Genomic DNA, 20283 nt, shown 5'->3' on the forward strand with positions numbered 1-20283 from the left:
AAAAAAAAAAAAAAAAAAAGAATAATGTTGAAAGCCAGATATGGTGTTTCGATCGGAAAGCCGTGCATAGATCAGCCTCAAGGGAAAGGCTCCAATGGCAATGAGAAACCAAACATTTAAGTCACAGAGACGGGATAGAGTCACAATGACTAAAGTTGCCGGTAAACATGCAAAATCGGATCTCAAAGGCTTGGGACTAGTCGTGGCAATTGAGCAATGGGGGGCTGATTTATAAAGTCGAGGCAGAGACACTTTGCCCCCCTAAATCAGGGCGGAAAAATAGCCAAGCAGTAGAAATGTCCAACGGGGGGAAGAACCACTCTGCTGGAACATGTTCTCATTCCTCTGACGGTTCCGACGCGCTGGTCATCCCTCGAACCATGTTATTCGAACTTTTCTTTTTCTTTTTCTTTTTTTTTCTTTTTTTTCCCCTTCTGTCTTTCTTCTGATTTTCCCGTTTTTTTTCACCCCCTGTTTTAATTTTTAAACTTCTGTCCTCTGTGCGTAGAAATCATGATTTGGTTTCTCTGGCGAGATTTGCTTTTCATGTTCGGTTCTGCAGCGGATGGGCTGCAGACCAGTTCAGGAGTGGCGGGTCAAATGCTGCTTCATTGGGAGACAAGCAGTCCACGCAAGTGGTGAGTTGTGGGGGATAATGTTGGTCCAAAGCAGCTGAAAGAGAAGCCGAAAGGGAAAATAAGTCGAAATAGTTCAGGACGTATTGGCCCGACACTTGTGGCTAGCCCTGGGGCCCCAGCAGAGAACTCAGAAGAGAGCTGAAAGGAAAAATGGAGAATGGACGGAAGGCCCGCGGTGGATGAGAGTTAAAGAAAGTAGTACTTTTAGTGTTGTTGTAAGTAGTGCAATTGCCCTGTTTGCCACTCCACTCACAATGCGCGATGGGCACCTACGCCATACGTACTTACTCCCTTGTGAATGGACGCATCGATGTTTTTTCTCCGCCTCTTGAGATATCTATCTATAGAAATTCCTCAGACCTGCCTATTTGGTCATAACCTTGTGCGTCTCTCGTACAAGAATTCTCCAAGAGTTGGGGTTACCGGAGAGTCCAGGGCCAAACCTACAGAGACGCACACACCTCTCCAAGAGAAGTATGGTTACTTGCATAGTAAAGGTGATTGCTAGTCAATATGCAAATGAAGCACTATAGCTTGTTTCTGCATGTTTTAGAGTTGAATCGCATCCTGATCAAATTCCTATGCTCCAACTCATAGATATGAAATTAGCATGCCTGAACAATACACCCTGCCCAATTGCCCGTAGGAAACTTGACCTTGCATATTTAATATCGGCCCATAGCACATTCAATATATGTAATTATTACACAATCCACTTTCCAATACTTATATCTTGACTCGTGCACAAAATATCCTTCGGCTTCTAGCACCAACGTTCCGCGATATAATGCCAAATGGTGCAAAGGATCTCGATTGCGTGAGCTTTTAGAGACTCGTCTAGACCATGGAACCTGGCATCATGCGAATGCGGGCAAACTCCACGGAATGTGGTCATTATGCGTTTCCTGACCACCATCTTGACAAAATTCTTGGAACGGCGATAGGCACATCGAGTGGGATGCCGTAACCCCAGTGCTTCTCCTAGTATACTCTCGTTCGATTTATCGATGTTACCGCGACTTAGGGTAAGATTGCACTCATTGTCACCAAAAGCCCTGTTCCTTCACTAACCTCTTACATCACCAATGTTTACAGTCTATCGACTAGTAATAGCCATTTTCGAAATAACTTCGTCCCTTATCGCCAAACATTGCCCTTTCAATCAATTACTCTCTAACTCAGGCATATTGGTTGTTTGTTGATTGAAACAACTTCGGGAAAGATGCTGCATATAGGCATAAATTGATGTGAGTATATGCACGGCCGCGCCAATATGCTAACAGTGTTTGCTTTTTTAAAAATCCCAATTAGGGCTGGGGGTATCTCCGATGATAAATCAAACCGCACTAGCTCAAGACATCAACACCAATAAAACTGCAGTACAGTTACTCAAAGAAGCAACTTTAACTCATCATGAACATTGCATTATACCCACATTCCCCTAATATCTTTTTCTAATCTATTTTATTGGTGCTTTGCAAGTCTCGGCTTTGTGGACCGTGGCTGTGTCGGGCGCAAGTAACCGGTGGATCAGCAGTACATCTACGCGATCCAAGCCATGTTACATACGACTCCTCCTTCAGCTCTTCAGCCCTTCTGTTCAAACTTTGATCTCGGCCAATCTCTTATTCTATGCTTCATAGTTCAGCTTACAACTGCACTTTGACATAAATACGAAAACTATACGGAACACCCTGTGGCCGTGACCTCGCCTGTCAAGCTGCGAAGACAATTCATTAATCATGTCATCATAAATCGCAAGTAGTAAAGACAAAGAGAGCAAATTAGGCATATTCTCAACACGTAATCTATACAGAAAGTACAGATAGTAATGCTTATCCCAAAGCCCTACCAAGTGCTTATATGTATGCAAATCCCGGCTATGGTTCCATTTCAAGTATATCTCTGGCTCGAGTTCCCGAGACATTTACAGTCTAAACAAGATCCTGCAGTACGACCTACCAACTACATAGACTACAGCCCAGCATGATCATCGCCTACCTAAGCCAGAGTTAGAATATTCAAAAGTGGCCCATTACTGTACATGTCGGCGATAGCCGACGTAGCCAACTATGTTTATATATCGTTCTAAATACATTATTGGACAAACACAGCTACTAAAGTACCAACCACCATGTACGTCTTGTTCCTTTGTTAAGTTATTTCTTTGTTCCTTCGATGACAAATACCCAATTCAGATTCCCAAACTAATCACGTATACGACGATCTTACTTTTAGTAAGGGCTCGAATTTCTATAGACTTAGCTATATCACTCATAGCAGCCAAGTCATTTCCAAGTGCAATCATTAACACATACGGTGTAGCTAATCAAACACTGGCAAGATGAAGAACCCTGTTAGAACACCGATGTTATCGTAGGCTAGTGATATAATCCACAGTAAGCATTAACCAGCTTTGCAACCCATTGTTGGCATCATATACTCCGTGCGGAGGACATTCTTTCTCACAAGTACACCTTTCTATCATTAATGCCTGATTCCCAAGGCAGTACACGCGTCATGTTCCCGACCACTTATTACTCGTTAGTGTCTTGGCACTTGATACAACTCCAACCCCAAACGGGAATACCATGGATTTCATACTAACAATACTCAAACCCATCAATAACAACCATAAAAGCAACCCAGAAATCCAAAATCAAAGGGGAAGAAAAGAGGAACAAGGAAAATGGTCTGCTCAAAATGCCAAAAGAAACTCAAATCCACCGAACTAGCTACTCCCGGCGTCAAACGCAAAAGTGAGATGTACTATGGTTCGCCATCGACCTCTGTGGGAGGGGGCGGTGGAGAAGGTAGTAAGTCTAAGCCGACGTTAGGGAATACGGGTATTGGGAAGGTATGCTTTTTCGTTTCTTTGTTCCTTTATTTTTCTGGGGATTTGTGGATTTGTGTTTGGTTAGAGTGCTTGCTGACATGGTAAATTGCTATAGAGCAAGCTGCTTAGCTCGAAAGCTAAGAATCCTTATGCTGCTTATTCGTCTTCTTGTGAGAACTGTAAGACGAAGACGGAGCAGGGGCGGAAGTTCTGCCAGCGGTGTGCTTATCAGAAGAATGGTTCGTTTCTTTACCTTATTATTCTTATTATGTCTTGTTTTGTCCTAAATAGTAAGGTGATGGGGTTGCTAATTGATATCATAGCCTGTCCGATGTGCGGCAAGAGTATGGCCGGGAAGTCCAAGAAGGACCAGCCTGTCGTGCAGGGGCAGAAGTTTAATCTGAAGTAATTGGTGGATGAGTTCGGGTCGTTAGTTGATTTTCCTCTTCTGCTGGGTTGTTCGTGAAGTTGGTTATACTGCCTTGTTTACATTGGGTATGGACTAAACCATATTGCATGGCGTTTTGGGCTCTGTTGATACTGTACACCAGCGAGGCTGAAGATGAATTGCGAATAATGATATGATAATTCAAAAGCTAGTTATACATGACATACAATAGTATATGCAGTTCTGGCCCATCTCGGGCATAGGCACTTCTCAGTGGATCGAATCGCTCAGTTTATCAGTACACACCTTCCACATCCCAGCATAGGATCTAATCATTCTCAGACAAGATACCTAATAAGCCGTACACCCTGTTTAACCAACTATTTACCGCTCAGCCAACATGTTCTTGATGTGGCTGTAGTACTGTGGCAGCACATAAGGCGCAATCTCCTCCTTGGTCAGCCACTTGAAGTCTTTGAGGTTCTGCGTGTTGGTGGCCAGATCAGCCTGTCCAGCCATAATTCGAGCCTTCATGAAGAAAGTCTTCTCGCCCAGATGCTCTGTGCCATCGGCCTTGTCGCCCCTCGGGTATCTGAAGTTGTAGACGTGGTGGCCAACGGGGTGGAAGCCCACCATCCAGGTGTTCATGTTAACACCGGCGGCCTGGGCAAGGGTACGTTCAGCAGCCTGTGCGTTACATGACATATCAGTATTATGCCCAACATAGTACAAGGGAACAGACACAGGGGTAGGTAATCTCTGGTGCACTCACCAGTCGAAGAGTTTCATCCTGTTCCACTGGAGAGCTGGGGAGCTTCCAATAGCCATCCTTAGTCTGAACCAGAAGATAGAGTGTCCTCTGGAGGGCCCGGTTCAGGCTTCTCTGGTCGTTCTTCTCATCCGCCTCCGTTACTCGGGGGAATGGCCTGGGGATCTCCTCCTTCTTGCTAGTATCTTGGGAGGTGGCATTGACTGTGGCTTCCGCATCCTGCACAAGCATCTCCACCTGGTGTTCCGGTTCGGCCTCGACGGCTCCGACGAGAAGTTCATCGTTCCATGCGTCCTTCGAGTACGCATTGTACTTGCCGATATCACGCGCAGGCGTCTGGCGCTCCCGGATTTTACGCTTCCAGTCTTCGTCTGCTGGCGTTCCTCGCTTGAAATAAAAGTATTTAGTGAATGGAAGCGCCAAACGCTCGTTCAGTCGCTTCTGGTAGAAATAGTATGCTTTCTCAAATTGTGAGAGGTCGCGGGTAATCTGAGGGGGGCGGGATAGGGCCACGCCGGCATTGATGGTGTAGACGGGCTTCACGACGGGGAAGGTAGTTGTAGCGGTAGAGGTAGATTCTGAAGAGGGCTGGGCAGCGGCCGAGGAATAATTGCGGCGAACAAGCGTCTCTTGACAACTTCTGCACACTTTGGGGTCGGCAATCGAGGGCCCTAAACAGAGTCAGTACGGCCGATAATTGGCCATTGGTGCATCGACAAAAGACGTACGCAGAACAGACGCTATGCGCCTGGCACCATTGGATCCCGACGACATCTTGCCGACTGTGTTTGCTGGATACTGACGTGCTTGTCAACAGTCCGACGCCGATATTGCGAGAAAAGTTGGCGGTCACCTGTCGCGCTGAGAGAGCACCGGAAACACTAAGCCCGAGGAGGTTAGACTATCAGGTGACCCGCCATTTTTCATCCTTTAAATTTTTTCCCGCAGTTCCTTTCACTTCCTTTTCTTCTTCACAGCACCTTTTCCTTATCGTCACTGTGTTAAGATTCTCCACGACCAGTCGATCATTTACCGGTGCTCAGAGTGAGTACTTTTTGCGGCTGATTTCGCTAGCGGTACCTTCTTCAAAATCAAGGCGTACTGTTAGATAGATGCTGCATACATCCCCTAGCCTTACTACACTGTTTGCTTAGGGGTCTGCGAACTATAGTAGATTATGGGAGAATGATCATGTTCCCCCCTATGAGAAAGATGGGCCAGTATATCATTACTTTATACTTCGTAATGCAAAAATTATTATCCTCGTGAGAGACCTGGTTGCAGATTAGGCAATGCTTGGCTGGACGCTGGCTCTTAGGCGACATTCCAGACTCTTTCTTCTGTGCCAAAAAGACGCAGCTTATTGCCGTAGACTTTCCAAAACTCTGCGTCTCGCCGAGGTATTAAATCCCCATTGGCGACTCTCCGAGTGATATCGACGGAGCTACTGGATTTACGCGATTTGAGAGCCATGCTTCCAAATTGGTTGTTAATCTCTTCAACTTCAAGTGCATCAAATCTCGTGCCAAGCTTGGTGCTCGTCGATGTCTTGAACGCCTCCTTTCTTGTTGCTGATTCCTTCTCCACAATGCCCCTCAGGCTTTCTGGGACAGTCAAGGTTGTAGCGTTCGAGTCCGTAGTATCCGGCTGACCTTTCAATTCAGCCGGCTCCCGAAGCTTGGAGATGCCTCCGTCACGAAGCTGAGCGGAGAGCTTGATAAATATCTGAGCAGTCAGCAGGCTGTCATAGCCTGCCTCGTGGTCGATTCTCTGGCTGTTGTACTTGGAATGCTGATCATGTACACCTGGTCAAGAATCAGCTTAACGCAACAACAATACAAGACGAGGCATTCTCCGCACTTATTTTCGGGATCTTTATATGGAGGAGTTTATCGTTTATCTCACCCAAAGACGATTTGGGTATGATAGAACCGCAATCGTGCGTAGCCATGTATTTTGTATCCATCAAAATTGGAAACATCTCATGAATTATTGCTTGGAATTGATCCAGCTTATCCGGAAGTGGTCCGAAAAAGCAGCGATAAAGATATACCACGTCTGTGAACAGGTTATGTCCTACCAGCACGGGTCGATGAGATTTCAAGCGCTGTTGCAATTTGTCAGAAAACTCGTGCAGTGAGACCTGTGGTTCCACGGCTGTCGAGCTGTTCATTATGCTCCCAAAACAAAACGGATCAAGATGCGAGAGATCGCCACCAGTTAACGCCTCCACGATCCATCTAAATCCAATCTGCTTCCAGACTCGCTCTTGTGCCCGAGTCATCCTCTGCTCTCGGATAGCTTTCTCGCGGTCTTCGTCATAGTCAATTACTTGAATGAAAGCTGGTCTACTGATAGTCACTAGAGAGGGGTATTCGACCTCTATTAGCTGATGAACAAGCCTCTTTTGAAAGTTATTCAAGATAGATGGCATGAGTTTAGGCTTTCGAGACGCGGTGTATCGTTTTGGTGGGGGTATGTTGAGATAAGCCTCACGAGCCTAGCGACGTTAAATCGGGAGTAAAGCAATAAAATCAAGGCAATTTACCTCGCCAAGCGCAAGCCAGTCGTCTACCAGATGTCGTACTGCTTCCAGGAACGCCAGAGAGTCATGTTCTGTGTCCTTAACGTCGATCACTTTGCGCACGGAGGTACGGCCATACCTCTCAGCAGCCCTGGCTATGGCTATTGTCTCTTCTTCTCGTGACAAATAGTGAACGCCATCACTATAAAGGGAGTTCATGCAGAATTTATTCTCCAAGAGAAACTCAACCGCTTCGATAGATCTTAGTTCCATTATCTCACAAGTATGAAACTTGAAGGCATACCGCCGCTTTGGAAGCACATATCTCTTCCCACTTCTAATCTACGGTCGATTATTGGGTTTAGGTATAAGTTATAGGGTTTGAGGATGTAGGTTCCTGTAATTGTGACCATTAATACCTCTGACTCAACCCTCGAGGACGGACGTCTCTTACCTGACTCAGTATCTTCATGACAAATTGTCAGACCAATTTGCACTATTCGATACTTATCGGCTGATTCTTTGACTTCTGCATAACGCTCTTGCAGCGTAGACATTTTGTTATTCGGCAAATTTGAAGAGCACGCAATCCCCGAAAATTCAAAGTCTAAAGAAACGAAACTGCAAGACGCTAGGTCATCCAGTATCCTGGGGAGGAAGAAGGGGAAGGTTTTTGGTGTGATATCCATCTCGATTGTCACATAGACCTGTGGAAATAAAAAAAATTGGTCGATATGAGTATACGGGAGTCAGATTAAAAAAGGCTAGCCCAATAGGTAGTATAATGGTGCTGTCACATTAATAGCAGATCGGCTTGTATCCTTCACGTGGAGTGGGCCATAGTAGTCCAGTCAGTAATGTGAGTCTCAATTCATTTCTCTAGAGCTGCAGTATTCCTGTTCCTTGTATATATATGTCATGGAAGTGCAATGTGACTATGATTATGTCGCAGTTCAGTTAAGCCTCACAATTAGATAGGATAATTCCCGATCGTTGTATTGTCAGACAGCGCAGATCCACCGTCCCGTGACATCAGACCCCAGATTCGGCCACATCAGATTGAGCCGAGGGAAAAGGAACCCCGACTTGCAACCCGTCCAAGCTGAAAGTTAGTGTCAAGTGTCACGTCCTCCTGTTAGCTGCATCCCAACCACCCCTGAGATACAGTTGAGCGTGAATTGTGCCCTTTAATCTTCACTGCACATATTGTAACCACCACGCGAACCACATATCCCCACATTAAACATCTATCGCATCCTCGGCTGGCGGTGAAACAATGGCCGCCGACGATTCCGTGTCGGCCTCGCAGTCGCAACTCTCAACCTCCGCATCGTCCCTTTCGCCTTCGAAGATCTGCTCTAAAACCTACAAGAAAGCTTCTCAGCTTTTTTTAACTCGTCGGCTGCAAGAAACTCTAACCACTCTTGAACCCATCCTCGCACCCAGTCAGGCAAATGACGACCAATATGCCAACGGTAACGAGTCACTACCGCCGATTGCTATGGCTCAAGCTTCGGTGAGGATCAAAGTTTGGAATTTATACATCACACTGCTGAGCGCAATACTTGACTTGGGACCCGAGGAAGGAAAAGCAACGTTCGGCCAGAAAGAGTGGAAGGCTATCTCCACCAAAGTGCGCGAGGGCGAAATCTGGGAGACAGTTGTTCAAACGGGTTATAAAGGCCGCGAGGGCTCAGTCGATGCGGAAGTCGTATATAACTTGTCAGTAATCCCTACCCCGGCTTATGTCTGGTTCCATTGTGACTAACTATGGGTAGAGCGACATTGCTATTGAACCATTCTCCCTCCCAGCAACTCAATCAGCAGCGACTCGAGCACTATCTTTCATCATATGGTCAACCAAATTTGGACATTGCCGAGCATTTGCAGAACTCTCCCAATCAACAATCTAAGGCCCGAGTTAATGGCGGCACCGACACGCCGAGGGATTTGACCTCTCGGGTCAGGATAATTGAGCTTTTCACCCTCCATGTTCTTCCTAGGAACGAAGAGTGGGACTATGCGAGTGAATTCATTAACTTCAGTGAGGTCCTCGATGAAGAGCGAAAAGAGATGTTTTTGCAAACCCTGGATGGACTTAAGGAAGAGAGGGAGCAGGGCGAACTGCGCGCCGCAGCGCTTCAGCGGGAGAAGGATGCTCAGCTAGAGAGAGAAATGCAGGAAGCGGAACGCCAAAGGGCAGAGGAAGAGGCCGCTGCGGCTCAACACCCTCAGAAGGGACATACCCGTGATAACAGTGAGGTGGATTACGGTATTGAGAAGACCAACCCGAACGGAAGTGTCAAGGGCAGAGGGAAGGGCGAGAAGCAATCCGGTAGCAAGAGCAGTACGTCATCCAATCGAGCTGCTTTTTCGCCCACTGGTTCGAAAAAGAGACCGGAGAAGCCCGTATCTCGGCCCGGACAAACGCGAGCGTTGGCAAACGTACTACGCAACCTGTTGCGATATATCTCGAGAACGGTCGCCGGCAACCCGATGTCGTTCGCCCGGACGCTTTTATTCCTGCTGGGGCTCTTGGTGGCACTAAGCAGGCAAGGCGTGCGGGAACGTCTCCAGAGAATTACCGGAGCTGGATGGCAGAAAGTCAAGGGAACCGTCGGAATGGGTGTGAAAGTGAGCTACATTTAGGTGCACATTCTTAGTTTCTTCTATTTCCCATGGTCGCTGTCTTAAAGGCTAAACATGGGCGTTCATGCGGGCGTCTGGTGGAAACCTAGACTGGACTTTTTCCGCCGATGTTATATAGGATTGTTTCTTCTCCTTTGTAAATTTACCTACAAGACTTACGTGCGATTCAGAACCGATTTATAAGACAATAGTCACGACATCGAAATCAATTTGTCGAAATATAAATGGCCCACCACTATCCATTCCTAATTTTCCTATAAAGTTCACCATGCCACCAGCACTCGTGACTTTATCGCTACCAAAGCAAATCTCACAGCCCTCGAGACCCTCATTCCCACCCAGATAACCGCGGAAACAAACTCACAAAACAGTGTACAGCACAAATCTGCTCAATCGTACACATAAAATACGGCACAAACGTTTTCGCTTGAACATACAAGTCAACCGGCATTCACATAGCCTACAACGAGATCCCCAAACCCGTGCTTTTCACCGAATAGAAACATACAGCAAATAGTTTTCTCCCTCGGAGTCCGCCAAGACATGAGTAGAACGCAGTCTGAAATCGATCAGTTATTACTTGCTAATTAGAGATATGGAATAGGGAATACAATGTCCAGTATAACGTTTGCTATATGGGAGATAGACAACAGAAGTCTCAATACTAAGTGTGCGAGCACGCTGAGACCCAAATTGGTTCAACACATCCTTGTACATATCCGATAGGCTATCCCCGTCAGACCTCCAGGGCTTGGGTTCGGCGGTATCCGGCAATAGAGTAATGGTTTAGCAAACTAGATAGCCTGGACACCAGTTCAGTGAGTGAGTGAGTTTCTGGGGCGGGAGGCTCAGTCCGGAGATGAAGATGAACGCCAATGGGCCCTAGAGAATGCTATATTCGGGTCGGATTACGCCGCCATTTTTGGCGACACTCGGGAAGTACCTAGTAAGCCAGCATGCAGACGATGCCGATCCCGATGAGGAGGAGGGTTGTACTTAGGATCTGCTGGATGCGGGCCGTGTGTGCTGGCTGTCCAGTCATTACCCGTTGCGCATTGGCTCGTTATGAAGATAAGGTATACAGAGACAGGGATTCATATTGCCTGTCCGGGTTTATATTGGATTCATTGAGAGGTGCCAGCCCCTTATCGTGGCATTTGGCTCATGCTTGCATGTTGTTTAGTGTGGGGATAATTGAATGTCGTAGAGAATCCGATATCATGATAAAGAGTCTCGATTGCGAATCTTGACTATACGAACGGCGCTAAGCACTGATAACTTTGAATCAGGATTTCCTATTTTCATGTCTGATAGTTCAATATGGCTATTTTGCCATGGTGGAAGCACTAGCTGTCTGATTTAATGCGGTGCCTGAGCTTCGCCGCTTGCAGGCTCCAATCAATGTACCTGATATTTCCAAATACATGTTATCCTGAGCCGGGATGGGATCATCTTCAACTACCTATTTCGGCCACTGAATGATCTTGGCCTTACAGCTAGTACGAATTGGATATCGCAGGGATTGACAAAGGTATACACGGAGTTGGTACAGTGCTCCGTTCCAGCATACCATCAGTGCATATTCATTCCCCACGATACATGATGAAGGGTGGTATGAGAACACGAATAATGCAGAGTAGTCATGTGCTACTCTGCATTCAGCTTTCATGTGAAAGTTGTATAAACATTTGTTGTATTGGCCCTGAAACGTGAAAGTCTTGGACCCGTAGATTAATCCAATTCGTATAGATCGCAGGGGATAAATAGTCAGGAGGCGTGGATAAATCATGTACCGCGACAAGGCTGCCGAAATAAATCTACAGCCGCTTCAATTTTAACCTCGAAAAAGAAGAGATCAAGAAGAAGCAAGGAAATCTTATCTTTGAAGCCATCTGAAGCTGAAAAATACCTACCCCTCCTGATCTACCAGTTTACTAATGCAGTCAGACTTTACTTTCTTGGTATCTGGTGGTCTGGCCTTCCGTGCAGGGAGTCACAGTAGTAGGGCACCGTCGGATAAGAACTAAGAAGGGTAAAAGCCTCGGCTGAACGAAGCTCTCGTCTTGGCCCGACATCTTCCGTGACAATGGGGTTAGTCAGAGTGAGGGGACTCCAACCCCAGGTTGTATTACTAGTGCTTGGTACTAGTAGTACGTAGTACAGGTAGGGTATCAATCACAAGCATTTCTGGAGCCAAAGGGCACACTTAAGTCACTGATCCTGCCAGGTGACGACGGCAGCTTGACCATCAGTGGCCAGAATATCTCATTCAGCATGTGAAGAATTGACTGGCTGAAGACTTTAGGGTTGGCTCCGCCATGTCATTGGTGTAGGGTGATGAGGTCACACTCTGGGGGAACCGCACTTGGGGCTTGACAGCGAACTGCGGAAGAAGTTGTTTCTAGTTATTATCCGATGCCTCGGGATGACATACTTACGTATTATACTATGTAGGTATGCTTTGTAGAGGGCACGACCGACGGGGGACGTGGAAAAGAAAGCATATCTATAAAATAGCCCACGAAGAAGTCTTGTAGATTGTACTTAATTCCGCTTCTACTCAAATAACCTTGTCGCATGGACTCTCTTCTGTCCGCGAATCCTTTTAGTGGTGATTCGGTTGAATCGCGGGCATCTTCCGCTCGTCCAGCGAGCTTACCTCCGCTTCCCCGTCAGAGCTCCTCCACGGCCGGTTCGCTGTAACAAGAAGTCTAAAAAAGAAAGCCGCCACTTTGAACCGAGCCCGTTTAATGATCCCCATTCCCGAAAATTATCTATTATTATTTCTAAATCCTTTAACCCCAGAGTGTGGCCCCCTTTCCCTATCCACCGATTTAAATACCCCTATGGTCAGTTGTGCCGAGGGACGTAGTAGCTATACTTCCGTATCTCGCCGTATTTTAAGGTCAACCTGTGAAGGTCCGATATCGTCGATATTCTTTTCTTTAATTAAAAAAAATAAGGTCGTCCCTGGCGCTCGAACGACAATTGAGTCATCTTCCTCTCGGCCTCCTTTATCTTTAGTTCTTCTTCCTCCCGCGTGCTGTTGTTCTCCCATACCGTCGCATTGACCTAGACAACTATATTCCCCCATTGGAAGGGTGTCGCAACTCAATTGACTCGATAACAATTCATTAATCGCACATACACAATTGCCCAACATGTCGACGAAGAGTGCGCAAGGCAAAGGCAATGGCAATGGCAATAGCAAGAAGCCAGCTTCTCCGGCTGTGAACTTGATCGGTAGGGCTCATTTTGTTCAACCCAAAAGGCGGCACGTGCTAACTTGTGAAACAGCTGGTGGTGGCGCCGGAATGATGGAGGCGCTCGTATGTCATCCTCTAGGTACGGGAACACCCAATTCAAGATTTCTTGAGAGGCAATGGCTCACTGTCATGGTTAGATACCGTTAAGGTCCGGATGCAGCTTTCGCGGCGCGCCAGAGCACCGGGTGTAAGTTTGACTTCCACTATGCACCATCTACCCCAGCTAATAGCTTTCCCACCATGTAGGTAAAACCCCGTGGGTTTGTTGCCACTGGTGTTGAGATTGTGAAGAAGGAGACCGCTCTGGGTCTCTACAAGGGTCTAGGAGCTGTCCTCGGAGGTATCATTCCGAAGATGGCTATCCGTTTCACCTCCTATGAGTGGTATAAGCAAATGCTTGCGGACAAGGAGACGGGACATGTCACAAGCAAAGCAACTTTCCTTGGTGAGTTCTCGCCCGTCATCTCGTGTACTATTCCCCGGAAAACTGACAAGTTTCATTAAAACAGCCGGTCTATCTGCCGGTGTTACCGAAGCTGTGGCGGTTGTCAACCCTATGGAAGTCGTCAAGATTCGTTTGCAAGCACAGTATCACAGTTTGGCCGACCCTCTCGATGCCCCCAAGTACCGCAGTGCCCCGCATGCACTTTTCACCGTGATCAAAGAAGAAGGGTTCAGCGCTCTTTACCGTGGTGTCTCCCTGACAGCCCTTCGACAGGGTACAAACCAGGCCGCCAACTTCACTGCATACAGCGAGCTCAAGGCTGCGCTCCAAAGATGGCAGCCCGAGTACGCCGATACCCAGCTCCCCTCTTACCAGACGACCGTGATCGGATTGATCTCTGGTGCCGTTGGTCCCTTCTCCAACGCCCCCATCGACACAATCAAGACGAGACTGCAGAAGACCCGCGCTGAGCCCGGCCAATCAGCTGTATCACGTATCATGGCTATCGCCAATGATATGTTCAAGCAAGAAGGTGCACGTGCTTTCTACAAGGGTATCACACCTCGTGTGATGAGAGTGGCTCCTGGTCAGGCCGTCACCTTCACCGTGTACGAATTCCTCAAGGGCAAGCTTGAGAAGTCCAACTGGGCCTTCGTGGGAGGCAATTTCGAGGAGTAAATTAGGCACCCCTGGAGGGAGTGGCCGCTGCGTGTTCTCGAAAGCATTTGATACCATGAGCATGGTGGCGTTTTCGATTGCAATGCGATCTCTGCATCATCAGTACATATGATTGTCGTTATCTTTTGGGCTTTTTGACGGCCGTTCAGATCTGATCCTATAGCGTGGACTGTACATAGCTCTTTTTCTTCTTCTGTTAGTTTCGCTGTTATACCTTTTCCTATGTTCAACAAGTAAAAATATTAGACAAATTCAGGACCAAGTTGTCTCGAATCGGATGAACTAAGACCAATTGTTTGTAGAATAGGATAGGCAAATGTCGGCGTAGACTCCCCGGAGGACCTTGAAACTAAGGCCAACGCTAAGACCCCACTTGTCCAAGCACACCGCTTCTGACTTCCCCTCAGCAGACTCCAGAGACAACAAACAACGCCGCAGCCCGGTTGACAAGTCACATCTACACAAGAGACCAGGCTACGGCTGGTGTTCGTTGAAAATGCAGTCAGGAATCTCGGGTAAGTAGCCATACTGCAGGGTCTGCATGCTACGGTCATTCTAAAGCATGCCCCGCGGCTCTCTACTGGACCGAAGTATGCACAGGACACACTAACAATCATTATGTTGATTAGTCTCCTCGGAGCTACATGATGCCTTCAATAACTTCGCCTCGGACTCATCAATCTTTTGCCTCCCGGTGAATATCACCGCTGAGAGTCTGACTCCCCTTTCGCCGATCCCCTTCTCCTCTCCGGGTGCCTTCTACCCCTCTCTCTCCCAGCTCTCCTCCGTCCTCCAGCCGAAAACCCCTATCTACCTTCTTCTTCGCCGTCCGGAGTCTGGGTCTTCGTCTCTCGTTGCATTGACCTACATCCCCTCCAATGCTCCAGTGCGCGCCAAGACCCTTTTCGCTTCTACCCGTGCAACGCTGGTTAGGGAACTAGGCAGCGAGAAGTTTGCCTCGACTATCTTCGCGACGGAAGAGGATGAGGTTGTGGGTCAGGAGGCGTGGAAGGAGAGAGACGCCGAGAAGAACGGCTCTAGCAAGAGCCGTTCTCAACGCGAGGAGCTGATGGGCGAGAAAGAGCGAGAGCTGGAAGCCGTCCGGAGAGCCGAGGATGAGGCGAGAAGTGGCACCCCCGGTAGGGACATCGGAATCGGGGGTTCCTTTGCTAGAAAGAATGGTGGCATCGGAGCACCATCTAGCATGCAGTACAAGATGCCTGTAGATGACGAGGCGAAGAATGCTCTGGGAAGTCTGCAGCCGGGTGACTTAGTGCAGCTGGTAAGTACATGTGAAGAGCGAAGAATTTCCGACTTGTTGAAGGTTTTGATTGAGTGCTAACTCTACTTTCCCCTAAATACAGGCCATTGATATTCCAAGGGAGACATTCGTCCTTGCTGGGATAGAGAACGGGACTGTTCCTGGCTCCGTCGAATCTCACATCTCTCCATCTTCACCACGTTATACATTTTATCATTATCCCGATTCTGACGTGGTGATCTTCGTCTATACTTGCCCATCGGGTTCGTCGATCAAGGAGCGTATGTTATATGCTAGTTCCCGGATGTACGCCCTCCAACTGGCCGAAGACCAAGGTCTGAAGATTTCTAAGAAGGTACGAGTTGATGTCGTGAGCAGATGTTTGATTGAGACAAGTTAACGATGAGTGTGCAGATCGAAGCTTCTTCGCCAGACGAGATCACAGGCGACAGGCTGCAGGAGGAAGTGAGCCCGCCACAGCACGACGGACTGAACCGTGGATTCGCAAGACCGAGAAGACCCGGCAGGTAGAGCGGTGCTATCTTCCAGCCCCCTTAGATTGCTATTTCTCCATCATCTCTCTCCTTCTGTAATTAAGTTATCTTTTGGAGTTGCCCGACACAGTGGAATCCTTGGCGTATCGCTCTAGCAAGGAGCAGAAACGTAGAACGTGGAGCAGTCGTTTCCGCCATAGACTCGAACCGGACCGACAAGCGGTGAAATGGCCATCGCGCGGGGTCAATGATTTCGAAAACTTTTCTTTTGGTAGAATAAGTCCGTCCTCGAACTTCCCAGGTTTATAATCTTCGGACACCCGTCTCGGTCCTTTTCTAGTCGCGTACATTCAAAGCAGTAGAAAGCATCACTGATTCCCTCGCCACCGCAGACGATACACTTGTTCTGGTAGTTACCAAACGAGCACTCGTCGCAGATCCGAACGAGAGTCGTGGGGCGCACATAGGAATCACACACGGGGCATTTACCGTCGCACTTGTCGCACAGTCGACCGATAGAGATGCCCGGCTGCTTGCGGCACATAACGAGATCGGGGTGATGGCGAGACATGGCGACTTAAGAGGGCGTGACAAATGCAAAAGAAGCTCAAGTGGAAGTAGCTAACAACAGGGAATGAAGAAAACTCTGAGTGAGAGAATATTCCTCAGAAAGGAAGTTTCAATTATAACGATTGGCAAATGCCCTAACAAGTGTTGTAGGACAGAGGGAGTTATGAACCTGACCGAGGGCGTTGGAGAAGACGAAGGAAAGGGAAGAAGTTTCCATGCGGAACTTACGCTCCATATCAGGAACATGGTCCGTGCGTAGACAGGACACGGGAGGCCCGCCGTTCATATCGCGATACCGAGTAGTTTTCATCGGATTGATTCTGCAGATCAGAGGAGTCGGCTTTACCGCAGGTTGTCTACACCGTCTATTTCATACTTACCGTATAATCGATAGCTGGTGCCATCCACTTGTTATTCCCCACCTATTTTAGCGTGTTTGTGTTGGGGCGCGTTTCACTCCTTTTGAAACAGACAGATATGGCTGAAGGGTAAGCGGTCAACTCTATACAGTTCCGGGACAGCTGCTAACAGTGTACACATGAGTAGGACACTGGCATCGGCAGTTGTACTGCCCGAACAGGACAACCTCCCCCCATCCCCAGATGCTGGTTTGAAACGAAGAAATTCCGTTGCAGAAGCCGACTCGGAGAGCAAACGCCGTCGCCTTAGCTCACAACAAGATCACACGGGCGATCGGTCACCTACGGAGCACAAACAATCTTCTCCAGATGGAGCGGAACGCAAGCCGGAACGGAGGCCCGGCCGAGGTGGACGTGAGGAGGAACGCAAGCGTGGACAACGTCTATTCGGTGCTTTACTGGGGACGCTTTCACAGAGCTCGACTTCAGCGGCTCAGAAACGCCGTGCGGATATTGAACGGAGACAACAGGATAAGCTTAAGCTGCAGGATGAAGAGTACGGCGAGTTGAAGAAGAAGAGACGGGAGGAACGGGTTGCTATCCGAAAGAAGGAGCAGAGACTCTATGAGGAGGAATCGGTGGGTTTTCTGGGGTTGGGATATTCATCTGCTCTTGGGTCTAGGGCTGACATGCGGATGATCATTTACAGATGTGCACGCGACACTCGAACCTACTGGCAATGTCCCATTTTCTCAAAACAAAAACTGAGCCTGTATTAGTACGCCTACCTGTCTTGTCTACGACCCTGGACTTGGCTAACAGAGCCTTCTACAGTACTATAAGCCATGGCAACTTCGGCCCGGAGATGAAACGATCATACGTGAACAGGTTGAGGAAGCGGAAGCCACAGTTGCTCGGGAGGTCGCAGAATTCGAGGCGCGCTATCCAGCTCATGAGGACGAGTCTTCGAAGAAACAAGATGAGGTTACTCAAGAAGACCGTGACCAGGCCCCTGAACCCGAAGCCGAACTCAAAGAAGACAAGGATACAACCCATGAGACTGACACGGTGGTTGCTGAGACTAACCATAACAGAGACTCTGAAGCAGCTCCACCTGATGTTACGGCTACTAATAATAACAATATACCCATCGATAATGACCATGCAGACGTCCATCGAGGTGCTGAAGATGACGGTGGCGAGGTTGTCGAGGATAAGGAGGATACAGTGATTTACTGAATGCTAGGCGATACCATTTTTTTTTTTCGTTGGCTCTCAATATTTTTTATTTATTTATTTTTTCTAACACCGACTTTTATGTATGTATGTGAGCTATCATTGGGAGGCGTCTCCTGCATCTAAGGAATCGTACAGGACATGAACGGGCACAACCGAGGCTATCGATTATCCGGCGGAGTCAACAACTTAGCGGCATTGGCTCTGAAGATCACTACAAATCATATTCTCATATAACGGTTGAAACACCTCTCATGAGACTAGTCTTCCAAGATTTCCTCAACATTTTATAAAACTAGTGCCCAATCCTTAGCCTGTAGCCTCATCTTTTCATACATCAGTATTTGGTTCACGTGACAGACAGCTGGCGGGGGTCTCCATACAGCTCTATAAATAAAAGAAAAAGTCGGTATGCACAGGATGACCTGACCAAGAAATTTTTCCTCTGCTTTTCACAGGTTTCGTTGTTTCCTTACCTTGCATTAACCCGTGAAGCTGTACAATCTCCAGCCCTTGCGTTGCAATCATGATCGTTGATAAGATCCATGTAACCGGCGATCCCCGAGTCGAGCGCCGTTTCGCTGATATTAACGGCAAGAGATATGGTATGCGGATGTCCTTTTTCCGGAGTCTTGAATCTGGACCAGATATGAGAGTCTAAGGTTCTTGTTTCCCAGGATATACGATTCTCCAAAACTTTGAAACTTGATGGGGGATATATGAGCTGATGATATATGTTCCCGCAGGTTATCTTTACAGTGAGCCCGATACGGGCGTATATAGAGCGACTATCTTTCTTGTACGTGACACTCTGGGATCACAAACTGTCTTTGCAAATAACGCCGAAGACAAAAGGAAACCAATCAAAGGTTAATTCATGGTTTTTAGCTTCATGGCTTCCCGGACCTGTCAATGGGATGGCGGTATCAGATTCCCATGCTGACGGATGTGGGTTTGAGGGTCATTGCGCCAGACTGCTTAGGATACGGGAGGACGGTACGTACCAGAGCGCCAATTGCCGGGGTCATACCCGGTATATCACCAATACAACAATGCTAACAATGCGGATAAACAGGATGCTCCAAAAGATCCACATCATTATTCACACAAGAGTTGCGCCAATGACATCAAAGAACTCGCGTCCCAGCTTGGAATATCTAAGATTATCGTTGCCGGACATGATTGGTATGTTTTCTCCTTGGGCCTCAATTGTCGGTCTAGACATTGAAGTCAAAGTTGCTAAATCTTGATGTACATAGGGGCGCCGCTCTCGCATACCGTGTAGCCCTCTGGCACCCAGATCTAGTAACACACATCATCACCGTCTGTGTGCCATACGCCGCGCCAACGAGGCGATACTTTCCCCTTCGAGACATGGTAGAAAGGATAGCGCCTCATTTCTATTACCAGCTACAGTTCATCAGTGGAGAACTGAATAAGTATGCGCAGACCAAAGAAGATATCAAGAAACTCCTCTCCGCCATGTACGGCGGGCGGACCCCTGAAAATGAACTGGCGTTTGATGCAGAACTGGGTATTCTGCCCGATAAGTTGGCTCGTGTACTTCCCTCAGAGTTGTTGAGTGAGGAAGTAAGTTTATTCCCATTCTATCCCTCCACCAATAAACTCAGGGTCGGTTATGCTAATAAAGTTTCCAGGAACTTGAATACTATGCGGAGGAGTTCTCGAGGAACGGTTTCCATGGTCCATGTACGCTACCCTTGTAATCGTCAATTGAGTTAAAAAAAAGTTAAAACGAAGCTAACAAGCAGCACCTAGTTAACTGGTATCGAACCCGGGAAATCAATTACAGAGAGGAAATCGCCATCCTGGACCAACGCATCACTGCCCCAGTGCTCTTCATTCAGGCCCTCCGCGATACAGCTCTTCCGGTACATCTCGGCAGGGGAATGACCAGGACTATACCCCATATGACTTTCAAGCAGATCAATACCTCTCACTGGGCGCTATGGGAGAAACCAGAAGAAGTCAATGAGATAATTGCGTGGTGGTTGGATGAAGTTGTGTTCCGAGACCCGAGGATGTTCAAATTGTGATGGGTTTCGATGTTGATATGCAGATTCTGGTGCGCTGTATATATCTGTAGTGTTATTCGTGTGACTTGTTTTACTATCCTTTGTTTGTTTCTATCACGGGGAACGGTGTCCTG

The 20283-nt window shown here is 47.7% G+C and overlaps 8 protein-coding genes across 8 annotated transcripts; 6 read left to right on the forward strand and 2 right to left on the reverse strand.

The window, feature by feature from the left end:
• Positions 1-3327: 3327 nt before the first annotated feature.
• On the forward strand, positions 3328-3883 carry BDV27DRAFT_158836 (cysteine-rich PDZ-binding protein; the record flags this gene model as incomplete). The annotated part of the gene is made up of 3 exons (XM_032072780.1): positions 3328-3495; positions 3590-3713; positions 3798-3883. 3 exons carry the CDS (start codon positions 3328-3330, stop codon positions 3881-3883), a joined length of 378 nt encoding a protein of 125 aa, XP_031926441.1.
• Positions 3884-4246: 363 nt separating this feature from the next.
• Positions 4247-7844, reverse strand: BDV27DRAFT_146148 (ribonuclease H-like domain-containing protein; the record flags this gene model as incomplete). The annotated part of the gene is made up of 7 exons (XM_032070526.1): positions 4247-4549; positions 4635-5302; positions 5987-6436; positions 6492-7131; positions 7180-7406; positions 7460-7552; positions 7610-7844. 7 exons carry the CDS (start codon positions 7842-7844, stop codon positions 4247-4249), a joined length of 2616 nt encoding a protein of 871 aa, XP_031926442.1.
• A 418-nt stretch (positions 7845-8262) lies between these two features.
• Positions 8263-10054, forward strand: pex26. Its single transcript, XM_032077423.1, has 2 exons — positions 8263-8877; positions 8934-10054. Exons 1-2 carry the CDS (start codon positions 8432-8434, stop codon positions 9802-9804), a joined length of 1317 nt encoding a protein of 438 aa, XP_031926443.1. The 5' UTR covers positions 8263-8431; the 3' UTR covers positions 9805-10054.
• Positions 10055-12321: 2267 nt separating this feature from the next.
• On the forward strand, positions 12322-14507 carry BDV27DRAFT_129945 (putative succinate:fumarate antiporter (Acr1)). The gene is made up of 5 exons (XM_032067322.1): positions 12322-13047; positions 13102-13149; positions 13208-13257; positions 13317-13515; positions 13580-14507. The coding sequence occupies exons 1-5, from the start codon at positions 12966-12968 to the stop codon at positions 14191-14193; spliced, it is 993 nt and encodes a 330-aa protein (XP_031926444.1). The 5' UTR covers positions 12322-12965; the 3' UTR covers positions 14194-14507.
• Positions 14508-14589: 82 nt separating this feature from the next.
• On the forward strand, positions 14590-16023 carry BDV27DRAFT_7296 (twinfilin). Its single transcript, XM_032077431.1, has 3 exons — positions 14590-14708; positions 14823-15475; positions 15558-16023. Exons 1-3 carry the CDS (start codon positions 14690-14692, stop codon positions 15852-15854), a joined length of 969 nt encoding a protein of 322 aa, XP_031926445.1. The 5' UTR covers positions 14590-14689; the 3' UTR covers positions 15855-16023.
• BDV27DRAFT_129948 (PHF5 family protein) lies at positions 15454-16697 on the reverse strand. The gene has a single exon (XM_032067323.1). The coding sequence runs from the start codon at positions 16517-16519 to the stop codon at positions 16193-16195; it is 327 nt and encodes a 108-aa protein (XP_031926446.1). The 5' UTR covers positions 16520-16697; the 3' UTR covers positions 15454-16192.
• A 39-nt stretch (positions 16698-16736) lies between these two features.
• Positions 16737-18359, forward strand: BDV27DRAFT_129950 (pinin family protein). The gene is made up of 4 exons (XM_032067324.1): positions 16737-17006; positions 17065-17515; positions 17587-17655; positions 17712-18359. The coding sequence occupies exons 1-4, from the start codon at positions 16996-16998 to the stop codon at positions 18114-18116; spliced, it is 936 nt and encodes a 311-aa protein (XP_031926447.1). The 5' UTR covers positions 16737-16995; the 3' UTR covers positions 18117-18359.
• A 280-nt stretch (positions 18360-18639) lies between these two features.
• BDV27DRAFT_158843 (alpha/beta fold hydrolase) lies at positions 18640-20170 on the forward strand (the record flags this gene model as incomplete). The annotated part of the gene is made up of 7 exons (XM_032072781.1): positions 18640-18718; positions 18860-18912; positions 19002-19109; positions 19189-19298; positions 19373-19703; positions 19772-19823; positions 19893-20170. 7 exons carry the CDS (start codon positions 18640-18642, stop codon positions 20168-20170), a joined length of 1011 nt encoding a protein of 336 aa, XP_031926448.1.
• Positions 20171-20283: the final 113 nt, after the last annotated feature.

Source organism: Aspergillus caelatus (genome assembly GCF_009193585.1).
Source record: "Aspergillus caelatus strain CBS 763.97 unplaced genomic scaffold BDV27scaffold_115, whole genome shotgun sequence".
NCBI lineage: Eukaryota > Fungi > Ascomycota > Eurotiomycetes > Eurotiales > Aspergillaceae > Aspergillus > Aspergillus caelatus.